This window comes from Pomacea canaliculata, linkage group LG1 (genome assembly GCF_003073045.1).
Source record: "Pomacea canaliculata isolate SZHN2017 linkage group LG1, ASM307304v1, whole genome shotgun sequence".
NCBI classification, from domain to species: Eukaryota; Metazoa; Mollusca; class Gastropoda; order Architaenioglossa; family Ampullariidae; genus Pomacea; species Pomacea canaliculata.
Genome location: NC_037590.1, coordinates 13,807,802 through 13,829,578, shown reverse-complemented (window position 1 = coordinate 13,829,578; position 21,777 = coordinate 13,807,802). Strand labels below are relative to the sequence as shown.

General features: G+C 38.7%; 1 protein-coding gene across 4 annotated transcripts; it reads right to left on the bottom strand.

The window, feature by feature from the left end:
- Positions 1-6,400: 6,400 nt before the first annotated feature.
- On the bottom strand, positions 6,401-20,580 carry LOC112572116 (obg-like ATPase 1). 4 transcript variants are annotated; one of them, XM_025251663.1, is made up of 12 exons: positions 20,524-20,580; positions 19,399-19,504; positions 19,111-19,193; positions 18,765-18,825; positions 13,213-13,340; positions 12,751-12,929; positions 12,217-12,291; positions 11,540-11,637; positions 10,976-11,119; positions 10,669-10,765; positions 10,285-10,407; positions 6,401-7,781 (listed from the first exon to the last, which is right to left on the bottom strand). In XM_025251663.1, exons 2-12 carry the CDS (start codon positions 19,497-19,499, stop codon positions 7,674-7,676), a joined length of 1,197 nt encoding a protein of 398 aa, XP_025107448.1. In that variant the 5' UTR covers positions 19,500-19,504; positions 20,524-20,580; the 3' UTR covers positions 6,401-7,673. The 4 variants fall into 4 exon arrangements, with proteins under 4 accessions (XP_025107448.1, XP_025107456.1, XP_025107462.1 ...); XM_025251671.1 differs by having other exon boundaries at positions 19,399-19,507; positions 20,524-20,571; XM_025251677.1 differs by having other exon boundaries at positions 19,399-19,501; positions 20,524-20,564.
- Positions 20,581-21,777: the final 1,197 nt, after the last annotated feature.

Here is a 21,777-nt window from a genome sequence, read left to right as displayed (position 1 = left end):
GAATATGGAAGTGACACACTATAAACTGCTGATATCCCATGCACGTAAACTGTCCACATTAGGGAAAGAAAAAATTCTATGGATAAAGGAAAGACGGGAACAAAGAAAAACAACAGCAACAACAACAACCGTATTATTGTAAATAGGTAACGTTCTGCTGGATAGACTATGCCAACCCTCAACAGCCCTTGACACTGCATTCTCTTGTGTTACATGCTAGGGAAATCATATTGAAAGCGGAGCATTCAGTCGATTGCCAACTTTTTAAATTTTTGAGTGATGGGGGAAAAACAATCATTTTTAGGGAAAGCCCCCCTTCACCCTATCCCCCCCCCCCTACACACACAGACATCTGAGCACCATGACTTGACAGTCACAAAATCTAGATCGGATGAAACAAAAACATGGCGGGAACTAAGAACCTGACACATTCGCAGTGCGTGTGAAACTTTGAGTGTGGAGAGGGTTGACACCGTAGCCGGTCATCGCCGTGCGCTGACGTAATGTGTAATTAGTCGGAGGGATCGTCCTCCTTCGCTGGCTGAAGGTGACGCCTTCTAATGATGGGCTTGTCTCGTTCGTTCTTTTACAAAATAATTGTCTCTGGCGACAACGTTCCGCGTGCGTCTCAATCATGTGGTGGAGGGTGGATTGCCAGTCTCGACTTGGCCCTGGAGGTTAAAGGTTAAATCATCCGTGAGCTTGTGCGCCTCGGGGTCTATTAATCCCTACTAAGGCGTTCAGACCGGATGGGAGTGGGAGTGGTGATAAAAGGGTGGAAGCTGGATAGGAGAGACAGGACGGGTGGACTACACAAGCGCTTTGACTGTCGAAAAACGGTACCATTGCTGATTCCCTTAGGCGAGCACCTCTTGTCCCTTTTAACTCAGTTTCGTCCAGAGAGATGTCTCGTGAGAGAGAGAGAGCGCGTGCGCGAGTATGTGCTTGCAAGCAGTCACCGAAGACTGATCCGAGAAGCACAGACAACACGTGTACAGTTGTTTACCTTTATAGAAACAAACACTCTTAACAAGTGATGCAGTCCGTCTATGCCGTCTGTTGGATGGAAAGAAATCAGTTGTCCATTATTCATTACCTTCTCAGTATGACGGTGAGTGCCAAATGTCATGCCATTAAAAATAAGGGAATTTCAGTATTTTGAATGTGGCTTTGTCCTGATGCTGGTAGTCAACCTCTCCAAAAGATACCGTGATCGAAAGTGTTGAGGCTGTTTCTTTTCCATACACAAAACTTCTTACTCGTGACAGAGGATGATAACGAGTAACACTCTTCACGTAATATCTAGCTATTTACCTGTGAGTTATCTAATAATAATAAAAACAAAGAAGAAGTCTCGGCTTCTGCGTTTATTGATTTTAGTCTCGGTAAGTAAATACACTGCATTGTTCTTGTGTAGCTTTTAGTGTCTGTGGAAAAGAGCTGCGGACCAAAAAAAAAAAAAAAGTTAGGTCTCGTGGTAAAGAAGCAGCAAGGCTGGACCCGAGAGATTTCTGTTCTAGTCTCACATTAGCTGGACCGAAAACCATTAGCAGTCAAGTAAGGACAGATGAATTTCACGACATTAGCACTCGCACTACTTCAGTCAAAGTAGGAGTGAGTAACTCACTTAAGTGAGTAACGTGCTTATACATCCAGCTACAGGGAAGAAGCAGAATATTGCCAAACTGTACTTTAACAACGATCAACCACTTTCCCACCCGTGCAATAAAATAAAAAGTTGGATCAGTCCTTGCAGGTCTGGTCCGTAACCCAACGGAATAGCTCTTGAGGTCTTTTTTTAAACAATGCTGCGCCGACCAGAATAATAATCAAGGACAAGAGTCCAGGAAATGATAGCAACAGCAGCCATGCCATCACTACGATACGGGGCTCCAGCAGCGAGGGCGGCATGGAAAGGGGCCGAGGGAAGTGGATGATACGCAGTCAGTTGCAGACTGTTGCCGGCTGTATCGATGTTCCAGTTGCGGTGCGCGTGGCACCGCCATCCAGCGCTGATGACATATGGCACTACCAGCCCTCGCCGGAGACACCGCCATGGCGGCCGCGTCATCAACCGCCAGCTAATGAGGCCACAAACAAAGGTTCTAGTGCGGTGGCCGTGTGATAACGTGTGGTCGCTTGTAGTCTGGACTGTCGCAAACAGGACACAGTTGTTGGTGGTGCTGCTACACACAATGCATATATATATATTACGGTTGTTACAGAGAATGAGAGAAGGATAACAAACGAACAAAAAAGGAAAACAAATTGATTGTGTTTGGTTTTAACACCATGTCAGCAAAGAAGAGAATGGAGAGAAAAGAAGGGGATGGCGACAAAGAAGACGATTGACAGTAATGATGAACAAAGAACAAGAAGATGAAGTAACAGTAGTCAACAATATAGTAAACTAATGAGTAAGGTAACCTGTAAGCGGGTGAGGAAAAAAGAGAAACAAACGCTGGATGACGTGGTAGAAACGCCAGTAACCAAGAAGAAGAAGAAGAAAAAGAAGAACACAAACAAACTAGATGATTGAAACGCAGAGGAGCAGGCAGGTATATACAGGAAGGGTGGGAGGACGAGGTGGTTAGACTAGTCTAGTAGGCCGGGTACAGAAGCCAGCCGACGGAAGCGATCGATGCCCATCAAGCGGCCGCGCCTCTGGGTTTCCGCCAGTGCGTCACAGAGATGCGCAACTCGCAGTCACCAGAGCCCCGGACGACAATACATGTATATGTATATAAGTACAAACCACAAGCGTCAGCTGCTGTTCATCACTTGCAAAGTTAGAAAAAAAAAATTAAAATGGGAGGGCGAGGGTGAGGTCTGAGGTCTGAGGTCACCATTCAGCTCGCGCCATTTTCATTCAATGCAGCATCTCGACTCCTCCCTCTAGGGGCCGGAGCTATCCAAGGGAAGCTGAACTGCCTCCGAGGTAGCTCTGGTGCAAACAAGTGCGTGCGTCGAAGATAGACAGGTCGGCAGCGGTCTCCTCCCCTGACATTCATTTGATCCAGTAGGGGATAGGGTGAGGGAAATAGATGAAAGACAATTTTGGTCAGTTAAATTATACAGGCGGTCTGTGTTGTTATTTGCTTTATTTTTTCAACTACATGATTCATTCATATACATTATTTAATAATCGTGTAAATGTATTCTTCATTTGAAAAACGCAAACAGGGGTGCCATTTGTGGCACCTGACCAAGAATGAAAAAAATAAGTACATTTTTCGGTCACTGGCAGTTAAAAGCCATGTGTAGTACATAATGAGATGGTTCGACTTATGGATCAGTATAGGTTTAGACCGATGTTGCTCTAAGAACATCTACACAAATTTCCAAGTGATATGTTTGACATCAATTTCTATGGCATGTAAGCACGCTAACCGAAAGTATTTGGTCAGCCTTCCAAAGATTCTCAGCTTTCCCTTCCTGTCTTTCTTTTAATTTGTGAGATCCGGAAGTCCAGAAACGACTTGTTTGAAATGGAGTGTCACTACATTTCCTCGTATCAAGCCTTCACACCGCAGGCTTAACATAATTTTTAAAAAGGAAGGGGGTGGTTACGGTTGATTCCGAGTCAAATAGGAAATTAAGTTAAAAGTAGCTGGCTCGAGGTTGATCGAAAAATGGCACAATCATTAAAATATTACAAAACTGGGTTGGCTTGTTTTAAAAGTTAACTATGGAGTCCACACGCAGTAAACGGAGCCCAATTTACTTGCAGGTGTTGATCTTAAATGCTTCCATGTACATCTTGTAAACCTAAAACCGAAGTATTTTGGAGTGTCTGATTAAGTTTTAGCATCAGAGTGTAAGACACGCATGTATTATGCTTGGAGTTACAGCTGATGTATTATACAGAGAAATCTTTTAACTGGCCAATGTGCTGAAAAAAGTAAGACGAAAGAATGGTTCACCTTACCGTAAACAAAACTGTAACACTGGTTTGTCACAGCAATCGTGACAAAGACAAAAGTTCTTGGGAAAAATGTAGCCGATCAAGGGATTTCATAAATAACAAAAGAACTGAATTACATACAGACAATAGTTATGCTAAGCTCCTGACATGGGGTTTTCAAAAATCAAACAATCGGAATAGTTGCAGAAACTACTGATGAATCACTAGGGAACTAATTTAAAAAAAAAACCCCAGAAACACGACCCCCTACACCATACATTTAATTCTTTAATGAGTTCTATTCACTGAACTAAAGAGAATATCTAACTAGCAAGAATGACGAAGATCAAATTATTTCGGTTAAATTCGATGCCCATTAAGGCAACTAAAGAAGTGATTGGGTGGGAGGGGGTAGAGGGGAGATCCAATATTCGTTAGGAGACACGCCCAAAGTAGGGCGTAGTCGATGGGCGGATCCTCCCTCCTTCCGCACGCACGAGCTGTGACGTCACAACAGCCTTGCTTGTGCGTCGTGACCTCCAAGTTCAATACGCCCCGAAGCGGATGTCTGACTGCAGTTGTCTCAATGGCAGCGCTGAGCGAGTCCGGCAAGCGGGCGCCGCACAGACTCCATCCCTTGTCTCTCGCTCACCACACACACACACGCACGCACATAAAGAAGAGACGGATTAAGAGGCAAAAGACCTCGCCGAAGCTTAGCCCGATAACAGAGGACAAAGGTCACAAGCTCTACCAATATGTGTGACTTCTGGTATTTGACTTCAAGCTATCCAGAGGACGCCTTATTTTGAACCTTTCCCTCCCCCATCTCAACAGCTGTACAGTTAACAACAAACTGGTGCGACAACGGCTGCAACGATTGTGAACAATAAAGGACTGTTTCTGCGCACAGAAACCCTTTTTTTGCATAGCCACATTTTTTTACCCTCACCACTTCCTCCCCCCAACCCCGGGAGGTCGGATGGCGCAACAGTTAGCACCTGTCACCAACTGGGAGAAGGTTAGCTGTCCTGGGTTCAGCTCTCGTCTGGGGCACGCTGCTCTTTCTCTGCACGTGGCATATCTGTTTACAGGGCTGGCTGACTTGTCATGATATAAACCTTAGCTGCTGACTTGGAGTAAAACACCGATTTTACCCCCCCAAAATATTTCGACAGACAAATTAGCTCTCTGTGAAAAGCGGGGTATGGTACATAATGGGCAAAACACGGAACTGTCCACTTAGGTTACAGTGTAGGCGGTGCTGAAACACTGTAGCATCAGACACGCTTGGCATTGACAGTCGCGGTCGTCTCAAACTTAAATCAAGCCGAACTGCATTACGTACATCCGGTACACAAGCCGTTATTGTTAAAACGTTCCACGCTACCAACCTACAAAAAAAAAAAAAAAAAAAAAAGAAATACTGGGTTGGTTGATCAGAAGACTGTATTTTCTTGTTCGCTTCGTCAAAATAAAATGCATGGTAGATTTCTTGCCATGTCTAAGCCTGCGAAACGCCTTTTTTCTCTTCCATTTTTTTTGGTGATCCCTTTGAGGGGCTGTTTCCACATCATTTACAACAAAACAAGGTTAGAAAAAGAAAAGAAAATCTGATTAAAGTTTTGAGAAAAAGCAGAGGCAACCCTAAAAAAGTTGTCTGCCATACTCAACACGGATTTACTTCCACTTTTTTTTTCAAACACACCCGCGTCGTGTGGTGTGAGGTCACGAAGTCAGACAGCACTCAACTCAGGATCTGAATAATTAATGTGCCACTGGCGTTGCTATTATGAAGGTGCGGGGCTGTGGTTGTTCGCCCCTTGCGTCAGACCATTTCTTCCCGGACTCACGATCAACGGATGCTGATGACAGTCGTACTCTTGTATGCAGAATGTAGCTTCTGACAAGAAAAAAGCGTGCAGGATTCCCCAGCTTCAAGCAAGAGTAATCACAGTATGAGATGTGGGATCTCCTCTAGCTGGAACCTGCAAGAGTTATGGCTCCCCTCCCCTAATGTTCAATGCTCTCCTTCCTGCTACTGAAATAATTCTTCCCTTCCTCTTAACCCAGGCAGATCTGGCACATGGGCGACACCTATTATTGGACTAGTATTTTGCCATGGAGACTATAGTCAACGTTCACTTAAAATTGTAGATGCTTCAAGTCCACATGTAGTTTTCAGAAGTGGTTTGCTTATAGGTATTTGTATTCTTTCCATTCATTAAAATGCTCTTGATTATATGAAGTCAAACAGGGGTTTGTAAATTTAGGGCCACTTTTATGAATGTAAAAAGCGATTCAGAAAGGTGCCTCCAAATGCTTGCACTTAGGTATGGTTTTAGGTGTGACTTGCATTCATGGTCATTTTTATTCGTGCATGCTAAGGAAAAGGATAATAAAATTATAAAAATAGTGCAGCAGAATCACTCTTATGGTTCCACCAGCAACGGAACATTCTTGCGCAATGTATATAACAGTAAATTAACACCACAGAATGAGGCAATATTTCAATGTCAATAATAAAGGTTAGGAAGTTAAACACAAGGTTCCTGAAGCATTTTAAGATGCAAAACAAGCACTAAACTCTTGCCTTATTAATTTAACTCATTCGCTGTGCTTAGCACATATCTACATCTTCAATGATGATGTACTGTGGGAAGCATGTGTGTAACAAAAATTCAATAATTTTTATTCAAATATGTTAGCGAAAAACAACAACAAAAAAATAAAGAATTGCATAAAAGGGAGACATTGATCTGAAGATTTGAAATTTTCTAAGGATACCTATCTTTTAAAATTATGCCGGCACACCTCAGTATAGCTTGTGATCATTTTGGAGCCTATTTAATATGTTGAAGTTGTTTACACCATCATAAATTATGATTATTCATTCTATATGGTGAGTGAACATTCAGATGAGACAGTCCAATGATCACTAATTTTTCTGTAACCCTGGCAACCAAAATAATTTTTTTAAAGAGCCATTTGATATACTAATCCACTTTTGGATTTAAAGCAACATCCTGTTTCAAAATGGATTAAGATAGGGAGTTGATTTCTACTTACTTTGAACTTCAATTAGTTTTGCAATTGAATCAAAATGCATTTTTATAATAATTGTTTTTTTGGGGGGTTCACATTCACTTTGAAAATGCTCGAAATTTAAATATGTGTATGTATTAAGGTGAGGATCAAAGTGCCATAGCTGTTAAATTAAAAAAATGCAGTATAAGTAGCCATGATCTTAAGAGCTATCTTGTCTGAGTACTGCATATGAAATTTCACAGGTGCCACAACACTTTGTCTTTCATGCTGAAAATGCATTAAACAACCAGTTTTTGTTGTCATCAGGATAATTAAATTTCAACATTTTCTGTCCATGCATAACCACAGGAATTTCTTTTGATGTCAAAAAAATGTGTGGGAAATTAAAAAAAAAAAAAAAAAAAAAGAAGAAAATGAAGTCTTTCTATAACCACTCTTTTACCTTTCTTAATTTATTTAAAATGTTCTTTACAGATTTTCGTCTACACAAATCTACAAGTGCTTTTTAAAACATTTCCAAAGCTTTCGAAAAGTTACTGATGGCAGCACTGTGCATGCCATGATTTCTATCGTTCGGTGGTAATTCAACTTGAAGATCTTTAGGATGGAACTCGATGATTCTCCTTGTATGTCAGCTAGTGTTTCCTTTTCAAAGCACATAGTATTGCTTTTTGTGAGTTTTTCTGCAGACTTTAAACACAAGGTACCACACCCATGACAATTACTTCTTTTTGCCAGTTAATCCGGCCCCGGCATTGAACTTGAAAAAAATGATGTCACCATCTTCGACAACATAGTCTCTGCCTTTTTGCTTATACTTGCCAGAAGCCTGAATGAAAACAAAGAAAAACAGCGGATAAAATAAAATAAAAACTGGACATGTTTTCAGGAACCATGTATTAGAAATTTAATGGATCTTTACCAGTATTCTCTATTTTTGCTGGCAAGATTTATTGAATCTGTGTTTTCAAAATTGTAAAAACAATGTAAATTCGAAGACAAAACTGAGCAATGTACACAAAATATTTGTGAAACAGTAATGAGGGTATTTCTTAATTATCCAGTGCATGTGAAGAGCACACTTGTTGGTGGTTTGGCAGAATTGGGGAATCAGACTGTAAGGCACTCAGTAGGCTTTATTGATGTATATAAACATAAAAAAAAAGGGTAGACAAGATCAGTTATGTTATAAACCGTCACAACAGTAACTTAAAGAAAAAGGCAGGAGAAAAAGGTAGCATTATTTGCTTGCCCAACAGCAAATGCCTAAAAACTGAAAAGATGAAAACTGTGGTTGCAAGTGACACAAAGAGAGAACTTCGTTGACAAACTCTCAATAATACAAAGTTGGTATTTCATGTTAGGATTCCAGATAAATCAGCTTAACCCCAACATTACATCACACGTATGAAGTCTATGAAAACATAAAACTGTCACAGCCCAAGACAACAGTTTACAATTTAAGCTCAAACATTGCTGCCAGGCTTGGAGAAAAGTAGCATGAAAGATGCATGTTGCAGCATCAGAAACTGATTTTGAAATAACAGAGGGGAGAGCTTTGTAAGTGCGGAAATTAATTGCTGTCGCAAAATATATGTTAATATATATCCACAAAGCTGTCAAACAATAAATATTTTTATTGCAAAAACAGAAGAATGTGTGGAATGATGTTTTGCTCACTGCCTTTAAATATCTCTGTGATGTGTTTCCAAATTAATTATGAATATATATATAAAGAAAGAAATTATTCCTTTATTGCAACTTTTCATGACCAGCCCTCACCTCTGCTAATAATAATTACCTCTGCAAGAGCAGGTAGCTGTGAAAAAGACTTTAACAGACTCAAACTTTCTTTTTGATTGAAATTGCCCTTTATATCAATGACAGTGGGATTGTGTAGCTCGCCAAAGACGATCACAGTGAAAGACTGCTACCAAAAAAGTCGTGCATCACACCCTTTTCCGGTTTGTGCATGATATGAAGAAAACTGCTAAATGCTGATTGGATGTTGCCATAGGACAGTGATCTAAACAAAATACCCTTACAGCATATCTTATTTCAGACCACAGTTTCCGATAAAATTGCAAGCACAAAGTTCAAAGGGAGGTAATAACACATGCGCGCCTACAGTTAATAATATAAGCACATTTACGAATCGATTTCTCCACCATCGGCAGGACGTCACGCTTTACATACATATAAGTGCAGAAACCAGGCACAGGCATTTAACAACTGCATAAACACACAGAGACAGAAACATGCAGAATCTATGTACAGCAAAATATACCTTTATTAAGATGATTAAGAGAGAACTTTACCCACCATCATATGTAAGCTTCAGTGCCTCATACACACAAAAGATCAGCACAGTCAATACAGTTGGAAAGGAGTCCACTGAATGAAATCTTTGATAAAAAGTTCTGCTTCTTAATGTAGATGAAAAATCATTATGACACTTGTATGAAAACTCAAAACACAACTCCTGGTGCTGTGGTCCAGCCTTCGCAGACAGAAACATCATTCCATCCACACAAATCCTGTTTCAGTAAATGGCCATTGCAAGATCAGCCTCCCTGGAGAAGCACAATGTCAGCTGGATCAGAAATATCCCCATTGTGAATGAAGCTTGATGTGACTTCGCAAAATCAAAACTCTCCAGAACAATTACAGAAAAAGAAATCCAAGTCTGAAAACGACACTGCTGATGCACAAATCCAAAATCTAAGCTATGACACGATGGCACAGATGAGGCAGGAGAAATAAGATTATCCAGAAAAAGAAGAAAATGTTCCAGTCACATCAATCTACCCAGAAACAGAACGGTGCAACAAATTCATAGATTGATATCATGCATAAAATTTGACGAAGATCAACAGAAAAGATGAAGCGTGATGGAGAGCTGTCACACTCTAGCCAGCTAGGTGAAGGGACATCACCCTCATGATGTTATGTCAACAGCTAACATAACGGGTAGTAAGGTCTTTTAAAAAAAAAAAAAAAAAAAAAGAAAAAGCTGATAAGTCTACAGATGATAAATCTGATATAATCCATCTATTCCTCTTTGTGCATCAGGTTGCACATAAGGCCTCAACCAGAGTCCGCCACCGATGTCGATCGGCTGAAACCCGCTCCAGGTGACCCCATGTCCAGCCATGTCATCTCCCTTTTCACTGTTCTTCTCCTGATGCAAGCAGCCAATCAACTAATCATTTTCAAAGTCAGTCATCTTGATAGTAGTGTCATATTAATGATAATAATGACCGTGAGTGAAATGGTAATCTGCATGATCAGACATTTAAAAATAAAAAAGTAGGATATCATGAGGAAGGTACCTTGCAGCCTGCTTCAGACCCTGCCTCTTTGAAGTCTTGAAATGCCATGACCTCTGCCATTATAAAACCACGTTCAAAGTCAGTATGGATTCTGCCAGCAGCCTGAGGGGCCTTAGCGCCAACCTGCATTGCGAAGAGGACACAAGAACATTTTCTTAATTGGCATCTGGACATGGATTAGCAATGTTAAATAATAAACACACGTAGTGCAGTGAAAATAACTGTATATTATTGAAGTGATACAGAAAATCTGTGCACTGGAACAATCAGTACATTTTGCCTATCTTTAGCACATTCTGCATCACTTCCACAAGAGCGAGAAAAGTATTGTCCTTGTCAGACACAAAAGCAGGATAAATGAAACGAAGTATACTGAAAACATACCTGTACCGTCCAGGCTTTAACTTCATCTTTGCCAGATGTGAAGAAGTAAATAAGATTCAGTGATTTGTACCCATTCACAATAATCTTTTCCAGGGCACTGAAACCAACAAACCCATAGTGTTTTTATCATGGGTGGAGAATACAAGCATTGCAGTCAGCTAACAAGCAGAGAGTGTGCATGTGTGTGTAAATGAGAAACAAAGATTGGAATGTGGTAAGGGGGAAGATAAAGGATATTTTAATAAGCCTTATAACGACGACTCCAATTAACCATCATGCACAAAAACCAAACAACACTTAAACGAACCTAGTAGTGCCAACTTCCTTTAAGTAGGCCTCTCTTTCCTCATCAGATTGCATCTCAGATAGTTTCAACTCTAAAGCACAGCTGAGAGGAATAAGTAATGCACCTGGATCATTGGCATCTACCCACTCCTTGATTTTTGCCAACCTGCACACAAAAGACAACCTAGGAACTGAAAAAAGGAAACAGTCAAAACTATACACCTCCATAACAAACTTATTGATTATAATTTTCCAAAACAATCCTTAACTCATTCACAACATGTTGTATAAATGTGTGAATTCTCTACAACTTTTGATAGAAGGTGCACATACATATTCCCAATATTCAATGCAAAAAGTGACCACAATTGTACATTTTTATAAGAGATCCATTTTCAAATAGAGTATTTAGGTCATATCAACATTCAATGCTTTGGCTCTAAAAACCTTGTCCTGTAATGAACAAAAATAATTTTGTACTTGATGTAGGCTTAGGTAAAATTCCAGTCACCTGCCCAAAATTCCTTTGGCCCAAGCAATGCATACAGATATGTTGCTAATGTAAATCAATGTTAACAGTTCTCACCATTTGTTCTTCTTCCGGATGTAGTCTTTTTCTGACAGGTTTACAAGGTAAATGACAGGTTTGGATGTTAAAAACAAGTGTTGATTCAACACTTCAATCTGCAGTATGAAGAAAGAAATAATGTTTTTAATAATTATTAATAAACTAACATAAAATAGACATAAAACAGACATCTATCTGGAATAAAGTAACATAACAGACCAAGCTGATAGGACCTTCCATCAGGGTGGAGAAAAATGTCTGCTAGATGAATGCTGCATTGTGGATAAGTTACTTTTAAATTAAAAATGCACTCTGTATTTCATACTCTGAAATGCACATGAAACAAATACAAGTATTCACAAAGTACTACTATCTACAGGTATACAGACAAAAAATCTTGGTGAGAACATAATAGGAAATAAACTATTTACAGATTTACCTACAAATAATCTTGCAGGAGACATAACAAACAGTGTTAGTATACAATAATTCTTGATGTTTACAGCATAAGACTGTTATTGCATTAAGACTGAGTGACGAAAATCGCATGTTAACTATAGCTGACAGCTGGAGTCAGAGAGTTAATGAGCACATCTGACTTATGTACCCAATGGGCAAAAGAGTAGCCAAGGACTGACTAGTTCAAAGATACTGGAAAAATTAGTAGCTCTTTTCATTCTCTCATAGTATGTTACCTCTTTTGCATCCCATGTGCCCATCCGTACCCATTTCTTTTCGTCTAGCAATGCTTCCACTTTTTTCAGCACATCCTGAAAATACAATGCAGCCAGATAAATAAAAACATTTGCCGAAACACACAACCAAGCATATATGTATACAGTCTTTCACTTTTTTTTATTCTGATGACAAAATTAAACACATTTCCAATTTATACACCATTACACTGCCACTATTTAGATGACTAAAACACACAATTGGGTTCAATTTTGTACTACTGCATTTAGGTGATACAAGATACCAATTCCTAAAAATAAGTCAATAATATAACCTGTCTTGGTGGACAAGTAAGAGTTTAAATTTAAAAGGTACATTTAACAAACAGGAAGCATTTATTTTTGGAACTAGTGTTTGGGGCTGGGTGCACATTTTAAAATTACTTATCACTATTGTGGGACTTCGTAAATATATTTTTCATTTTGACCCTCACTTCATCTAAAGTGTGCTAAGCATTAAACATGTTTCTTTTCAAAAAAGACCACTGCACTTACATATTCTTCTTTTTTTTTCTTGTCTCCCCCACCTCTTACGACGGATCGTTCAAGTGGTTCAAGATGTTTTTTTAAATACTCAATGTCCTTGAGACGAAGTTCATCATGAATGATCTCAAGGTCACGAGGTGGATCAACTTCCCCTTCTACATGTACAATATCCTCTTCAGAAAAGGCACCTGAAGTTCACAATCGATCATTTAGCATTATGAATGTTCTGCGTGACCATATATTAATAACATCCACATGCTTATTCCCCACAGCATTTCATGAAAAGAACAGCTCCGTCAACTATTGTTAATTAATATATATATATTAAGGGTGACTGCTAAAAACAATCATGTGTTCATCTATATATGAAACTTTCAAAGCTGATTAGAAAATAGTACAGCAATTATTTAAAGACATTTTTTTGAAGCTACTTATTAAGATAATGAAAATCAAAAGAGGAAAGCCACTTACGAACAACATGAAACATTGCATCACAAGCGCTAATGTTGGAGAGAAAGGCGTTACCCAATCCTTTCCCTTCATGTGCTCCTTTAACCAGTCCAGCAATATCTACCACACTGAGATAAGCTGGCACCTTGCTGAAACAACACAATGTCAACTAGATCAAAGACTGAAGAAGCAATCAAACAGTAAACACACCAGAGTCATGCCCTTTCAGCTCTGGATGCACAAATTTTTATCATTTTCGAAAAGCTGTGGAAAAAAAACATGTAAGCTACAACTGTAGTTTTTTTCTATATAGATAAATATAAAGTGGACTTGAAATTTTGCTTCAAGCTTGTTTTCTTTCCTAAACTTTTAGATATCCATTAAGGTAAGTAATGGGGATCAAAAAAGAAAAAATAGTTGTCACGAAGTTAGTTGACACACCAAACAGAGTCCTGTCGCCACTCATCTTGCCAAAAATGTAGTTTTTAATATCAAAAATACACATGGGATAATCTAATACTATAAGGAGCCTAAACACAGATAAGAGTTGTATATGCATACAGGGTTCCCAGGGATCAGGGATGGTGCCAAAAAAGGACCTTAAAAGGACCTTAAAAGGACCTTTCATGCATTCGAAAGGACCTAAGTGACAGTCATCAATGCTTAAGTTTTTCTCTTGTGTGGTCGGAAAGATGTATTATTTATGAATCTGTGGTCTTCTCTATGTTCTCAAATACATGTATTTCTAGTAATAAATAATCAAAGAGTTAATTTTGATGCCTGTCTGCCATATTTAGATTAGATAACTTAAAAAGTGTCCTTAGCGCGCTGATAACATACACCGTTAATGTTCCAAGTTTTCTAGAAATCTAAGTAATAATAATTGGCAAAACCTGAAAGCCATTCTTTGGTGTAATACAAAAAGTCAGTTCACGTGTCTCTCTCTCGCACACACACTCTAATGGGAAGAGAGAGAATAGAAATAGAGCTATGCACAGTAGTACTAGAAGATCAAAGTTCAAGAAAGAGTAAGTTTCTAAAGAACTTTTGAAAAAAAAGCGTTTTTTGCGAATACGGAAGGGCAACTAGTGTTGTACAGATGTGTAGACCAAACATTTTCTTGTGACTACAAGGAATGCCAAGGATTGGAGGATCAGATGAGGAATGAAAAGAGTGTGATCCTAATGCTAAACCAAAGATGGAATGAGTCGAAACTGTCAAGCATTACAGCCCATTTATTTTTAACCTTGAGATATTATTTAAGCATTCTTATTACACATACATGTAACACATGCAAACATATACATAAACAGCATGATATACTAATACACATAAGATTAAGATTACAAAATGACAAAGCAATCCCATCTACTATAAGCAAAAGTTTCATTGATGAAATTCAATTCTTTGTCACCCCTACAGCTTTACCAATACTAAACAATACAATTTCTTTACACAACCTAATTTCCTCTAAATAGTTCTGGTTTTTTAACATGTTCCATAGCATACATGTACAGAATTGTGCAGGCTTATTTAAACTGAAATAAACATTAATTCTGAATGTCACAATTCAACACCTTTTAATTTCTTCCTGTAATCTATCAATGTCTGACTGAATCTTTGTTATCTCCTTCTTCTTGTCTTTGGCTAACAAACGCATGTTGTTAGATCTTTCAATAAGTGAAAAACTTTTTTGCTCTTCAGCCTGGAAACTATGTCTGTCAGCCAGTTCCAGCAGGTGTCGTTCTTCGGCACTGGTGGTCTTTAGCCTTTTTGTGAGTATTACCAGCTCATCTCCTAATCTCTTTCTGTGGACCTGCTTTTCTTCTGTTTCCTTCTGCTGCTTCTGCTCAGAGAGGTAACGTTCATACCTGCCATAGGCCACTAGAAGCGGATATCATCAGTGGTTTGGAGATCTCAACATTTTCCACCCCTCCCACACTGTGAATATGATCAAGAATTACTCTGCGTGCTTTTAGTGCAGTCTGACTAAGATTGTCAGCTACTGTTTCTTTGTTGAATGAAAATCCTCTTTCCACTGTAGCTTGACCATGAGAGAGTAGGAGTAACTGTCTGACAACAGACCACAACACCTGAAACTCTGCTTTTCCAGCAAGGGCATCATAAAACCAACTATCCAGTCTTTGTGTCATAGGGTCAAAAGCCTTACTACCACACTCACCTGCAGAACTGTCAAGAAAATTACGGAACTCTGACAATACCTTGTCACAAGTCACATCATCAAACCTTTTTCACACCTTGGCAATACAACAAAACCTTTTTCATTTTTTGTATTGATTTGTCTTTTTCCCCCATGGTCTTTGGGTTTAAGAAAGTTATGTTTCTCACTAGGGTGTACTTCAGTGGAGATTTATCCTGCAATTTTAGAACAACTGCTTTCAAAAAATCTCTGCATTCAGCTCTGAAGGCCATGAGAGTTCCATCGTTTACTGATGACTGTTTCTTAGCTACAGCCAGTAGTCTATCAACCCTGAAGCCAAGTTCGATCATGCTCAGATTGACATGGTTAGAACTGTTGCATATATCAACCTGCACAAGTTGGAGGGCAGTTTCACATTTATTAAGTACATTTGACTTGATAAATTTGTGCATCAGATTTTTCATAATGTCATGTAAGTCTAAACAAAGGAAAGGAAGAAGAGGCTGATCAGCTTGGTATTTTCTCAAAAAAGGTTCAAGTATACTGGCAATTAAACTAAAGAAAGCCAGACGACATGAAAGCAAAGGGGTAGATAAGACTCCAGCTTTTACAATATCAAAAGATTTGTTCTTTGGCAATGTTATTTTTTTCTCCATTGCAGCTTTGACAAATTTTTCCAAGTATGGAAACATAACAATTGCTTTTTCAGCAACAGAATTGTTTTCAAGCCATCGGTGAGCACAGAACTTGGCTGGAAAAGATGTGGAACCAGTTACTTTTATATAATCTTCTCTTCTGGCTGGGCTGTCTCTGAACAAGATATAAGCAGATGTAAGAAATGACTCAAGCTCCCATTGAGAAGCCTCGCACCCACGCCTAAATGCATTGTGCATAACATGGAGTCCACAGCTGCCCACATTTAACAAACCAACATTGTGATTGGTAATCATGTCGTTATTAATTTTCTCAAGAAGGTTTAGGTTTACAGAAGGTCCATCCATAGAAATTTGAAGTAAATTAGCTTGCTTGAAGTTTGATTCGCTAATTACCTTACTGAACTTTTGTTGAAGGTCTATGGCCGCGAATGACCCAAAAATTCCGAGGTCAGGTAATGAGTCCTTACAGCATTGTCACTCCAGTAACGAACATGGAAATCCAGCTGTTTAGTTTGAGTCTTATGGTTAGAAGATTCATCAAACAAAAGACATACTCAGGCGACGAATTTACACAGTCCAGAAGCAATTTCGAAAAAAGTGAGGAGCAAGCCCAAATGAAGTTAGATAACTGGCTTTTGTTTGACCGCACTTAAATTCTGCAGCTACTTGGCTGTCTGGGAACATAAGTCGAAACAGTTCAGCAGACTTTTCAGCAGATCTGAAACTGTAGTGTGATTCCACAATCTTGAGAGTCCACAGGATCTCTGCCTTCAATCGTTCATTGCTCATCACGAAACCTATTCAAAGAAAACATTTAAGTTACCATTATGTCTGTAAACATTATGTTCTGTCTGAATAAAAGACAGGTTTCAAAAAGCAATAATTAATGACATGATAATATAAATAATACTAAACTAAGTTAAAGTATAAAGATGGCAGCATAGTTGAAAATGAAAGTTATTTTCAGCTAACTGATTTAGCTTTAATGTTAAATTGTTTGATTTTAAAAATCCAAAAAATAATGTATTTGCTGGTAAAATAGGATAATAAGCATACATTATTAATTATACTTTCTTTTTAATCTTTCCTGATCAGATGCCAAAAATTCAGATCAATTTTCTGCAGCAAAGCTGTAGTAAGATTCGTGATTGTATAAAACTCTATTTGTAGTTCGAATCATGAGAAAATGAAAATCTCAACTTTTTTAATTTAAATAATTCTTTGCTATTTACTGATCTTTAAGCTATTGGCTTCACCGTAAATTAGACGATAGGCTTAATAAAGAGTGGAAAAAAACCGCAAAATGTTATGCACGCTTTAATTTAATGTGTTTTCTAAGTACCCACATCGTTAACTAAATGAATCGCTAAAGATAAATAATTGTCAACTTACTGGACACACTTGCAGAGCTGGTCGGTGCCGTCTGATTTGAGCGGGCTGTGGATGTTCTCGATGACGAAAGTAATCAGTTACACAAAAGCGCGCATCTTTCAGAAATACTTTTATTTGCCTTTGGTGTCTTTCGGTAACCATGTGCTGTTTCAGAACACTTTCGCCCATTGATGAAGATTCAGAGATATTTTGCAGGCAGCACATCGTGCCAAATGTTTATTGCTCGAGTCTTTTATTAACCAATCTTTATACTTGTCTTCCTTTAGCCACTTCTCCTGAAAAGAGCACTTCCCCGGCATCTTTCAAATTGTTAAGCAGACAAAGAAATGTGGTCGACACGACGAGAGTGAACTCGCGAAAGGCCGAAACGGACGTTCCCGCCGCGAGCGAGACTGGGTAGTCATGTGATTAAAATAGCAATGCAGCGAAAAATCGTCGGTATTTTGCGCCAAAGTCTACTCCGGAAATAAATTTGTTGTAATATTTTATCGATAAAAGGACTTAAAAGGGTCACAGAGAAAATGTAAGGACCTGTGTGAGAATTTGAAAGGACCGCATGGCAAATAAAAGGACTTAAAAGGCCTTTTGGCGAAAATTCAATATAAAAGGACTTAAAAGGACCTTGCAAGGACCTGGGAACCCTGTGCATAAAGGTTTAGTTGTTTTTTTTTGCACTCTGAAAACTGATGAGAAATGTGTGCAAAGTGGGGGAAATTGCAATTGTTTGTAGAGAAGTATTTCCCTAACATTGCGATAGGCAATAGGAGCCTAAACATGTTCAGTGATAATGCGATGTCGTATTACCAAAAAAAAAAAAAAAAAAAAAAAAAAAAAAAAAAAAAAAAGGCAGAAGCAACACACAGTAGACAAGTTTTTTCCTTCAACCTCAAAGCAACAGAAAATGGAAGTCCCCCCGATTTTACAATGCCACATGCTCTCAATGGGGGGGATTCCCCCTCCAAGCAGTAATTCCACCCCTTCCTCCCCATACCTCCATCCCCCCACGCCATTACATTGCAGTCAAAATGGTAAGTTTTCTTATGTTTACTAATTGTTTTCTTTTGAGTAAATGCTTTCTTTAGTGTTTTTATGTCTTTTTAACTCCTTTATATTGCATTATAACTGTCATCATTTTTAAAAACATACCTATAAAGCCTGTAACTTTCATATATTAGCGAGTCAACAGGGGCTGGGAACCAATTAAATATATTTCCCTTATTTCTTATGGGAAAAACTGCTTCGGATACCAAACATTTCGGGTACCGACCAACTTGCCAGAATGTATTGTGGTCATTAGCCAAGGTTCCATTGTATCTGCAATCTTTAGAATAAGTTACACATGTGAAGTGTCACTCAGATCTCACCTGTCAGGCTGGTAGTGCTCAACTAGATACTCCCATCGCTTGTCTGGAACTGGCACTCTACCTGGAATCATGTACTAAACATAATTAACTTTGTAGTAACAAATGAAAAATAAAGCAAATCTGAGTGAACTTTTTCTCTTTCTGACACACAAAAACAGAAAATATGTCAGGTTAAATTGTGCAGCTATCGACCTCAGCCAGCATTCACTGTGCCACACATTAACTCACTGGACATTGGAAATTTACTGACTGCTGATAATATGGAGTGACCAGAAGTTGTATGACAACAGTGGCACACAAGGCCAAGTCTGTTAGAATCATAAATTTAACTGACATAAAAACTTACTTTCATTGGGATCTATAGTGCAAAATGGAAAATTTTCTGCTGAAGCTGCACTTTTTGTCAAAACATTGAAAAATGTTGACTTCCTGGAACAATGAATATTACACAAATGTTGTAAACTTAGCAGCTGCACATTTGACCGATAGTGAGAAGTGTAATTTATGTAACATGCAAACTCCAGTGATCACATGAGACTACAAAATTTACCAGTAAAAGAACTATAGAATCATTGTTAGCATGTTTCTTTTTCTTAGAATGGAAGAAAGATAGTTCAATGCAGTAATCTCATACCCCACATTTGGCAGACCAACAATGCCAATTTTGAGGTTGGTTCCCATTCGTCCAATAAGCTGAGGTGCCTTTGCAGCATCATCCTTTTTCTTAGGTGCCATATCTGCTGTTAAAGAAAAAGGCAAAATTCAAAATTTTCAGCCACTATAAAACAATCACAAGGCTTTGTGATGGTGCCTTGTCTCTGACTTTGACATTTTACATGGATCTCCCTGGGTAGGTAGCCAATAAGACCATTTAATAGAACTATTGAAGAAAAGGTTGATCTTATGACTATTTGCTGTGTCAGTGAATGTAGTTGCATAACAACACACTATTACAGCTTGTTTTGCAAGATAGCAAATGAAAGTTTTAGAGTCATTAATGTGTAAACATGTAAATTCACATTAAATAAGCATCACCAAGGAATAGCTGAACATGGAAATATTCTGACGATAATAAATGCTACCTCAATAATAATTGTAGCTTACAGTGGACCTAACTGTAAGAGTGCATCTGAAGAGTTTTTATATGAATGGGGGTGTAATGTGAGATTTTGTCCATTATTTCTCCTCCCCCCCCTCCCACCATGGTATGGTACGACTTTGTTGAAGAGGATCGGGAATAGATATATTCTTTTCATTTGAATAATAATAAATAAAAAAATTAAGAGCAGCACAAGCTGTTTTCACATGGATGGAAACAAAATAGTTTCAATGATTTTAATGCTTATTTAAGATTATTTCACTGAAATAGTGTTATTATAAAGGACAATTTTTGAATGTTTTTAACAAATCATCATCTTGACATCGTAAACAGATGTATAATAGCCGTATGTAAGATTCATTATACTAATAAAATGAAATGAAAACTTAAAATATTATACGATCGGTAAAGACAAAGGTATGTAAACAAACCCTCTGTTATTTTTTAAAGCTGTCGATTAGGCATCTCAAGCCTGTCTGGCGATGCTTATCCGAAATTATTTAGTTCCAGATTTAGCAGATCGATGCACAAACGAATTTTTTGTATCTTTTTCAGATTGATCTACATGAGTCAGTGTGATGCAATAAAACCAGTTTCTTTAAGACCAGCTAAAAGGGGAGGGGGGTACACAGAATTGCAGGACGTGAAGCAAGCACTCACCGGCAATAACGTGGGTTTCCAGATATGGCAGGTGCCTCTGTGAGCATGACAGGAACACGCCAAGTGCGGTAATCCATTGTGATTTATTTTTTCAGAGTAGCTTCCCTTTTTACAGATCATGAGCCCATTCAGAGCATGCAAAAGTAGCGAGTAAAATAAAAAGACCCAGGGCTTCTGCTAAGGCTAAATTCTTTGGGGTCCCAGGGACCCCTTCCTCAGATTTCTAAGGGGTCCCAGGCTAACTCTGTGGGGTCCCTTTACAATGTAGAAAAAAATCAACAAATCAACATACTTTGTTCAACTGCCTTTCAGGCACACCAAGCACTGTAATGTCTAGTCAGAAACGGCGAGATTTCTGTGCCGTGAAGTCTGTGCAAGCATCTGTGATGAGCTTATGCTCATTGTACTTGGGCTGCTCACTTTCTTTCCGTTTCTAAGGCAATGAATTTAACCACGCTGTCAGCGACATCTTTGAAATCAGTTAAATAAGCTGCACCTGGTGGTGGATGGGAGAGGATGTATGAAAGTATGAATGCCTCAGATGCCATCATTCAAGAGGAAGTTCTCGACCGTAACCTGGCAATTAATAAGTTAGTGAGAACTAGAGTTGTAAGAAACATCAACGAGAGGTGGCACGTTGCTAAAAGTATAAAAGTTGGGATAAAAAAAAACTGGTGCAAGGTAGAAAAGCGAACCTCGGCATGACGTGACGCCCTCAGCTCAGTGACACTCAGTGGATTCTGAATGTTACGTAAATCATGAGATGAAGGGGGATCGAAGGTGTTTGAAACTGTACAAATAAATTAAACGAGTTTCAGTTGCAAACTATATTTAGCAATAAAACGCCTTTCTCAGCCGACTAGTACTTGATGTAGGGTCTAAGAAAAGTGAGGCGAAACGGCTTCTATCTGAACATACTGTCTTTCCTTACATCTTTCTTTACTCATTAGAGGGGATAATAATATTTAATACTTTCAGTTCATTCCTCCCGATGACTGACCTAAAGTACACCTCGGTTTGAGTCCAATCTTTGAACTTTTACAAATGGCCAACAATTCACGACTGCAACACTGTGTCTTTCTTCGCTTATCTAACCCGACCATTATGCGATCAATTCAGTTGTTTTTATGTTTGTGTCATTTGTGCTGTTCATTCTTCTCTCTTTCATAAATTCTAGTTTTGTTTGTTTATGGAGAATACAGTCAGTCCTAACCCCGACAGAATGTTCAGACAGAAGTCGTTTCGCATCAACGC

What these genes read in the sequence shown, in the direction of transcription:
- LOC112572116 (XM_025251663.1), bottom strand. Translation starts at nt 19,499, where the DNA reads ATGGCACCTAAGAAAAAGGATGATGCTGCAAAGGCACCTCAGCTTATT. An exon ending in CACTATAGATCCCAATGAAA is followed by an intron (nt 18,826 to 19,110) that starts GTAAGTTTTTAT and finishes ACATGATTCCAG; the next exon opens with GTAGAGTGCCAGTTCCAGAC. An exon ending in GAGCACTACCAGCCTGACAG is followed by an intron (nt 13,341 to 18,764) that starts GTGAGATCTGAG and finishes GTGTTGTTTCAG; the next exon opens with CAAGGTGCCAGCTTATCTCA.